Source organism: Vespa crabro, chromosome 19, assembly GCF_910589235.1.
Source record: "Vespa crabro chromosome 19, iyVesCrab1.2, whole genome shotgun sequence".
In the NCBI taxonomy this organism is placed as follows: Eukaryota; Metazoa; Arthropoda; class Insecta; order Hymenoptera; family Vespidae; genus Vespa; species Vespa crabro.
Window position 1 is genome coordinate 5,036,789 of NC_060973.1, and position 8,977 is coordinate 5,045,765.

An 8,977-nucleotide genomic window follows, 5' to 3' on the forward strand; every position below is an offset into this window, starting at 1 on the left:
TATAATTTAGTATTTTTCGATAGCATTTTTATAAAATGTTTACATGAAGAAGTATTTACAAAAATATGAGCAGGACATGGTGAAGTGTAGAAGATAGGAAAGAGGGATGAACAATGTAGCTCGATGAACTTTTTAATTGAGAGTACCCCGACACTGCGGAGCTCCACAAAGGCAGGGTATTTTGTCATCCTCCAAGGGAAATTTGTAATCATAAGTTATTTCTTCGTTAACTCCTATCGGTTGTTTACTGTAGATTACAATTTTCTTTTGGCTTTCTATAGTAATCACTTTTGCATAGCAATTTGGCTGAAAATATTGAAAAACATTGATGATACGACAACGGTTAGAAGTAAAATATTTGTGAAAGAGAAGGTGAATTTATTTGGAAATACTCACATTGCAACTGTGATTAATGAATCTTGCTAGATTGCCACATTTTGTTGCATCAATGATCGTATCCAGATCAATACGAAATAGGTAAGAACTACCAATGCCTGTAGCTTCATACTGAGACTCCCTTAAATCGGCAACAACTGGCCTAACCATTTGTCCTACGTATTCTATGACCATTTCGTCCGCCGCAATTGGTTCCATAGCAAACAAGCCCCAATCATGAATGCCAGACTTCGCGAACTTCAATTGTTTCTTTCTGAACTGCAATATTAATAATGTATAATAATAACAATAACAATAATAATAATAATAATAATAATAATAATAATAATAATAATAATAATAATAATAATAATAATAATAATAATAATAATAATAATAATAATAATAATAATATGAATCTTTCCTCATAAAAAGGAAAATTTAATGAAGCTTGGTATTCATACCTTTAATTGATTAAACTTAAGGAGATCACTGTCTGTGTCTATTCCAAATGCAGTTAATAGACGACGTTGATTACTTCGTGCTTCTCGCGACAAAGCTTGCATCTTACCAGTTAATGCTTTCGTATTACCCTTTTGACCATTTATTACGCTATCTCCTCCTGTATAAGTACCACCACTCTCTTCTACATCATCAGAACGTTGTATGCTTTGTGCATAATGATGCTGTATAATAGATGAAGAGATTAAATTTAATTATAAATAATCAATTATAAATTGATATATAGATAAATGATATAGAATTAATTGTAAGAATAATTCATTACTTTATGCTTCGCTTTCTCCCTTAGATCCACTTTATAATATCCCTCGGTTCTAGCACTTCCAGTTGCATGTAATCTTAATTCATCTCGTTTTCTTCTCTTAGCTGGACTTGGTATATCAGTTGCAGGATGATCAACCCAATGAGTATCGTTTAACCAATATCCCTGAGCGTCATCTGCTAATAAAGCTTCATAACTTCTTCTTAAATATTCAACATCTTCTGCATCTATGCCTCTGGTCAAAAATTCATACAAAATACCCATTTCTGACATTAAATCTCTTTCTTTATACACTACTGGTGGTTCTTGGATATTCCTAGAGAATCTTTCATAAACATATTCATTTTGAATATTTTCCTTTTCACCTTCATGATTCTGAAGATCATGCATCTTCGAGTATTTATTCAACTTTCGTTTTTCGACCTTATGCACTTTATCTTTTCCTTTCGTTAATTTGACAACCTTCGAAGGTTTCATCTTCACTGGTGGCGCATTCATACGGGCAACAGGTTCCACGGGTTCCGGTTGCGCCGGTGGTAAGGAATATGAGTGTTCCATGAAGACCTGAGATGCTTGCGAACCCGGTGAGCTCGGGCTTTGTTGGCCATTCAATCGAAGATCTACTTCTGCTTGGAATCTTAACCTTCTAATTTCAAGGCTTTCCTCTTCCGAATCTGTAGTAGGAATTTCACTGAACATTTCAATTTTTTCAGATTCCTTGAGAATAGGTTCATCATTTATGTATTTGGCAGACATTGTTTGAAGAGCTCTGATAATATTAGGCTCAATAGGTCCTGGACTTCTATGCCGTATAATATTATCTTGTCCAGCCAATGTAATTAATGCTTCTGCAGCCGAACTTTCCATCTTTTTCATATCTTGTTGAATCTCTTCTTTCTGCGGTAACTTACCAATATATGTATTCATTTTCTGTTGTACATCCTGCTCTAACCTTGGTTTGTTCGCATTAACATCTATAGGCTTTAATGTTTCCAATTGTTCTTCCTCCATTTTATTTGTATAACTATCATTCAATCTGTCATCTGTTTCTTTATCACTTTCACATTTTCTTGGAGAAGGCAATGGGCTCTCTTCATTATCTATTTGAGGGAACTCATTTGAATTTTGATCTTTTATTTTTATATCTGGTAGCGGTGTATCTCTGCCCGTTGGAGTAGGACAGTCTAAAGATCTTTGAATTGCAAGTTCTGTTAATATATCTGGATCCTCGCTGTTACAAGCCAAAGGACGATGATCGGACATGCGGCTGTCCGAGTCTTGCTATAAATAAGATAAAGAAACGATAAATAAAGATTATATTTTTAAATATAATCTTTAATAAATTTTTATGCATCTGTAGTATATCTATACCTCATCTTCAAAGTTTTCTTCATCCGAGCTTTCGCTTGAGCTGCTAGAAGATTCACTGGAACTAGCTTCGTCGCTAGAACTTTCGGTAGATGAAGATGAAGATGAGGAAGAAGAGCCACTTGGAAGAGAAGAAACTGGTCGTTTAACTTTTTGTACCGGTGGTAGATCCAAATCACTATCACTTTCTATAATTTCTGTGTCAATGTGATCTGACTGACGACTGTCTTCATCTTGTGGTAAGGGACTCGGAGCTTTAATTTTACGCTATTTAAAAAAATATAGATATCATTATATGCGTTTTTTTTTCTTTTTTATCATATTATGCTTACCCTAAATGAAGGCATCTTTGGCATACTGGCTCTGATACCCAAACCAAATCCATCGTAATTGAGACCCAATGGTGTTCCTTGCTCCAAAAGTAATGAAAGTCCTTGTGGCTTTGAACTTTCTTCCTTACTAGTATTATTGATAACAGCGATGTCTCCTCCTTGACTTTGATTTTTTTCTGATTTTTTCTCATCCCACCAAACTTCAAATAATTTGAATGCAGTATTTTCTACCATTTTCTTATTAAAATCTTTTTTTAAAATTTGTTTCAATTCATTCACAACTTTGTTTAACACACCATTGATGGTAGGACCCTTAATATAATAAAATCCGGTATAAAGAAACAGCTTAAGCGTGAGGAAATAAAACTAAACACGAAATAAGATAAAATAATTATATAACTTGCCTGTGGATTATCCTTAGTAATATTATGATTTGCCATGGCTTGCAAGCGAGATTGGAAAGATGTATAATAACTTGTTCCTTGATGACTACCGACTGTTCCCGACAATGATCCTGTGTTAGGTTGATAATGACTTTGTAAGTAGGTTGTTCCATAAGGATAAGGATATTGGGTTGGTCTAGGCCAACTGTAAACATCTCCAGATGGATAATGACTTATATGACCGGGATAACCAGGTCCTGGATATAAGTGACTCGAAGGTTCCGGCTGAGCAATGACCTGTCCATTGGATTGTTTTTTATTTTACTTTATAATTATTTATAACATTATCTCACAAAGATATTTACCTCTTCAATTTTTTCATCTCCCGAACTCAATGGACTCAAAGACATTCTGTCATCATCGGGTGGTGGAGGAGGTGGTGGTTCTTTAGGTGGTTCTGGTTCAATTTCATCAGGTGCTGGACTGTAACTTCCAAGCAATGCTTCATCTTCGCTAGAACTAATAACACTACCCAATTCCTCATCAACGGAAAATTGATTTAGATTATTTTCTCGTATTTTCCATCTTTCCTTGTTTTTTTCCATCATTTTCTCAAAACAAGATTTGTATGCTTCATGAGAGATAAATGGACTTGGAGGGTCTGAAAGCATCTCGTTATCGCCGTGCTGCGATTTTTTATCATCCTCGGAATCACTGCCAAATTGTAAAAATGGAGGTGCCATTCCACCTGCCTTATCTTTCAATAACATTGCTATTCTTGTGTCTAAATCTAATGTTTTACGAGTTTCAACAGGGGAATCTCTAGACGAATTTTTTATAACGCTTTGATTATCCTTTTCCTTCTTAGGAGTATGATGTTGACTTTTACTGGTAGAACCTTTATTAGCAACAGATGCTGCATTAGAACTCGGATTTTCCAAATTCGATGTTCCATGTTGACCGGGCCAGACGGACGCAGACGGATAACCAGCAGTTCCAGAGTTATTATTCCACCACACATTTGAATTTTGTTGCATCGAAATATTTTGCGATACATTCTGTGGCATATTGGCTAAATAGCTATTCGAAGGTTGATGGTGATAACCGCTATAATAAAAATCATAATTGGCAGCAGGAGTAGAATTTTGGGAATAGTTGCTAGAATAATTTAATTCGCTAGGTGCTGTGCCATAACCTAAATCACTGCCAGTACTTCCGCTAGGTGTAGGATAATCCCTATACTTGTTATATCTTGAATTTTCAACATATGGATCTCTAACTTTTTCTACACTAGCAACTGTCTTCTTAGTATTTCTATAATCGTCCCTTTCTTCAGGCACAACTTTATCAATTGGCGTTTGCTTTTCTGGCTCGACATCGCACTTTATTTCCTTTTCAACTTTTCTCTCTAGTTTCTTTTCGACGGTTAACTCTTCATAAATCTTTTTACATTCCTCTCCAAAAGCATCAAGAAATACTCTTAAAACCCTACCCATCACAGATGTATTGTTCAACTTTTCTACACAAGCTTTTGACGCTTTTGTAGTTTCAAATACTACTCTTGCTATTCCAAGATGTTTATTAGTTACTGGATGGTAATATATAGTAAGTTCCTCTACGGCACCAAACTTTTGAACCATGTCCGTTAAAAATGTTTTATCAATATTATCGTTCAAATGACAAAATGTTACCTCAAGCGGAGGAGGTTCACCGCAATAATTAGAATCTATTTTAAATCTAGGTACAGGTAAGTCAAGTTGTTCTAATCGAGTCCATATTCTTGTTAACTGGGATCTGGGATCTCTTGGTTGAACCACAGGATACGTTGGATCTCCTGGTACCGTTCCATCGTATCTGTACAATTTTGTAGCTCCTTTGACTAAGAACGGATCGACAAGTAATTTATAATTCCTTGGTTTTTGTGCTACTTGCGGCGCAGATGCTTCCTTCTGCGAATGAGTTACGTGACCATGACCATGTTTCGATGATTGATTTGAATTTTGTGATGCACTCTGTGAATTGCCATGCGAATGGCGATGACGATGCGAGTGTGCATGCGAGTGTCCATGTCCATGTCCATGTCTCTCCATTCCGTTCATTGCCTCCAAGCATCATCCATTCGTGTGAACCGCTATCACAAATGTTTAAGGAAATTTTTATAACAACAAGTACTTAATATATAATCGAATCATAGATTAAATAGGGAGAACAGTGTCTTATATATTGTCTATTATATTGTCAAAATGTGTATTATGAGTAAAATTTTCGCGAAAAAAAAAGAGAAAACTGTTTCAATCATATCAATTCACCATGATATATGTATCACGCACTCTTTTTTAAAGTTAACATAATGTTATGTTTAAATCCTAACTAAAAATTGGACATCACTTTAATTGGATAGCATTAATAGATTGCGAACAACAATTAGCGAAATCACAATCAAATCATTCACTCATCAACAATATAAAACTTGATTTGTATATTTATAGTTAAAAACTCTTGGAACTCAATTTATTTAGCACAGTTATGATGCTTGCACTAATATCAAAAGATACGATATATTTCTCTACTTTTTGAGCACCTTGCGCGGGGGTGTCTTAGTTTAAAAAAGAAGAAAAAAATGATCGATCCTTAGTTAACATTTAATATGTATATCCCTTGCGGGAAAACATCGCCTTGCAGAAAAGTTTTGCGTTGACATCAGCGAAGATCTTTTTTCGATTCTTTTTTCGAAGGGGAAACGTACGTTGGCACTCACGATGAGACAAGATTTATTTTTCGCTCCAGTTAAATTTATATCCAGTTCTTTTACGCTTTCATAAAATGCACTTTCGAATAACGCTTTCAAAATCAAAGTACGTAATTCGTGTATCTCGATAACACATAACCTCAAAATTTTTCGGAGTATTTGGGCGATCGTTCTGTTGATCGAGCAGCGTGGCAAACGGTACGTAATTTTCATAGGACTCCGTTAGCTCTTTAATACGATTATTTCCATGGTTATTTATCGCAATATCATAAACGAGCTTGCACAAGTTAAAAAAAAGTCGTCGACTTATGAAGAAACAACAAAATCCTTCGAGGCTTATCGCGATATACTCTCCTTCACTTTTTTTCCTGGATCCGTCGTAATTCGTAAGCTCGGTCTTTTTCCTTCGATTTCTTCGAGATATATGTATGTCGTGTACGGTTGCGTTAGATCACGATACCGATATTCTCTCTCTCTCTCTCTCTCTCTCTCTCCCTTATTTAACTTCCCCGTCAACTTTCTTCTTTAAAAAACATAAAGTTTTATTGATACCTGCCCCACGGGCACGTACCAACGCGAAAATACCCACGAACTGTGTGTGTTGACTATTCACCGATGAGAAGCACTTCGCATCGCAACTTTATTTCAACCGACCTTCCATCGATCCTTCGATCGGTATTATATCGTCGGTGTAAATTTCAAAATTTCATCCCTGATAACTATTAAAATGGATGGCTCCTGACAAAGAAAAATAATCTTTTCACGCGTTAAAGAAAGGAGCTTATAACGTCCGATAAACCCGATCGTGGAACACTTTTGAGTGACGCCATCCTTGTCACATAAGAATCATTACATAGCTTCCTAGTACGTTATCGAATATCACGATAAAACTTATTTCTATGTGCATAGACAATATCATTATTTATTCCTAAATATTTTCTATCTACGTAGATATTTTCTTATGAAAGTCTCCTACGCGTTTCGACCCACGGGATATGCTATGTGAACCGAGAACGAGCACCCAAACGTTTTTTTTCCGATTTTTCATCATTCCATTATCACGAATTTCTGAATCGTGGAGAATAATACCTGAGAATTCCGTGTAAGACTGGCATTTTGTTAATTTGCCAGGAGTCTGCATATGTAATTAAATTCTGGCGCTGAATAATTGCTGAAAAACTTGTTGCCCGGTGATGTGTGGCATTTAATCCACGCATTGGTCAATTTCTAAGAACGAGAAAGATCTTACAGAAGTATTAACTATCCCATTGGCAAATCAGATAACGCGCTTAAAAAGAAAATTGCGCGTTTTCATGCACGAATAGATACGCTATATTTATACGTGTATAAAAACATACGCGTCTATTTTTTCATTAATTTATACTTTCTACTTGTATCTAGATTTTTGTTTCTGTCGAATAAAGAAGAAGATTAGAAATCGATTAAGGTATTCATCAATTTTTATCTTTCAACGCAATACATGGCAACATGCTCGGATAATACGCATGGAATTACATACGAACCGATCGTACGATTATGTACGATTGTTGTTCTTTCTTCCACCCCCCTCCCGATCCCTTCGGTATTAAATAAATCGAAGTAAACTATATCACCCTCCCTCTTCGCGACCGCCTCCCTATACGAAATTTTTACGTATAGTTGCTCACATTAAATACGATGTTATTAAACGATCCTATGTTTTCGATTACACCCATCCTCCTGTTCCAATACGCACATTTACAATTTCTTTTTTAAATTTATTATTTTACCTAATATATTAGGTTGGAAACTATGAAGCGGGCGTTTTTGTTTAGTTATTTATTTTTATTCAACGCCCGTTTCATAGTTTCCAACCTAATATACAAGTACTAGGTTGGAAACTATGAAACGGGCGTTTTTGTTTAGTTATTTATTTTCATTCAACACTCGTTTCATAGTTTCCAACTTAATACTTTATTATTAATATTTTATTCGTTACTGTCTATTATATAGCAACCAATCATAATTAATGGATGTTCCTTCTTTTTCTTTTGTTTTTTCTCTTTAGAAAATTGATATTCAGCGAACTTTAAAATTCGCCTTTACTAAAGATGAGCTAACTTCATGGTGTAGTAGGACAAACGACTGGACAATATACTGATACCGTTTGAAGATAGTTATTGGCCTTCCTCGATAGTCTTAGGAGTACGTTCTTTCTACGTTCGTTTAAAGTTTCAAAAAATATATATCTTCTTAAAATATGTCTTTCATTCAGAATTTTATCAGAAATTTTGTTCCAAAAGTTAAAGCTGACGACGAAGACGGAGAGCTAGTAGATCCTCAAACAGTTCTCCGTGTGAGTTTTTAATTATGTAATACTATTAACTTTTATAAGTTAACTAATTTATACAAAGTAGTGATAAATGTATCTTTTTAAGGCATAATCCTATATTTCCGTTTTATTTTAAATAACTTTTTAACAACACTTTATTTCACGAAATTACTATATTTCGTTCATTTATAAGACATTAGTCTTCATTATATTTCTCTGTTGATATTTGATCTCTTCAATATTAAATTAATGTTTTAACAATTGTATAATGGCTAAATAAATAAATAATTAAATATTAATTGTTTCGTTGTATTTGTTTATAAGCGTTACCGCTTTCTTATTATACTCTAATAACATTGTATTTATTATAGGAACAATGTTCAGAGAAACACTGCGAAAAATTAAAAGAAATATTGAACACATGTAACGATCGTGTTAATTCGAGAAAGCAAACCGAAGAAACATGCCTTGAAGAATTGGTAGACTATGTGCAATGCGTAGATCATTGCGTAGCCAAAACTCTTTTCAGCAAGTTGAAATGAATGAATGACAACTTCACATGGCTATTGTTGCAAATAAATTACATAGATTAATTCATGTAAGCATTGTATATATGATGAATCCAATAATAGAAATAAAATGTAACTTATAGAGGATGATTTATGTCATAATGAA

General features: G+C 34.5%; 2 protein-coding genes across 4 annotated transcripts; one reads left to right on the top strand and one right to left on the bottom strand.

Moving 5' to 3' along the window:
* Positions 1-2: 2 nt before the first annotated feature.
* On the bottom strand, positions 3-7,236 carry LOC124430888 (histone-lysine N-methyltransferase SETD1). 3 transcript variants are annotated; one of them, XM_046978086.1, is made up of 9 exons: positions 7,081-7,236; positions 3,608-5,373; positions 3,264-3,539; positions 2,860-3,171; positions 2,531-2,794; positions 1,163-2,440; positions 840-1,061; positions 397-654; positions 3-306 (listed from the first exon to the last, which is right to left on the bottom strand). In XM_046978086.1, the coding sequence occupies exons 2-9, from the start codon at positions 5,339-5,341 to the stop codon at positions 133-135; spliced, it is 4,518 nt and encodes a 1,505-aa protein (XP_046834042.1). In that variant the 5' UTR covers positions 5,342-5,373; positions 7,081-7,236; the 3' UTR covers positions 3-132. The 3 variants fall into 3 exon arrangements, with proteins under 3 accessions (XP_046834042.1, XP_046834045.1, XP_046834044.1); XM_046978089.1 differs by lacking the exon at positions 7,081-7,236 and adding an exon at positions 6,001-7,046; XM_046978088.1 differs by lacking the exon at positions 7,081-7,236 and adding an exon at positions 5,989-7,046.
* An 857-nt stretch (positions 7,237-8,093) lies between these two features.
* Positions 8,094-8,958, top strand: LOC124430895 (cytochrome b-c1 complex subunit 6, mitochondrial-like). The gene is made up of 2 exons (XM_046978105.1): positions 8,094-8,326; positions 8,674-8,958. The coding sequence occupies exons 1-2, from the start codon at positions 8,231-8,233 to the stop codon at positions 8,842-8,844; spliced, it is 267 nt and encodes an 88-aa protein (XP_046834061.1). The 5' UTR covers positions 8,094-8,230; the 3' UTR covers positions 8,845-8,958.
* The last annotated feature ends 19 nt before the right edge of the window (positions 8,959-8,977 follow it).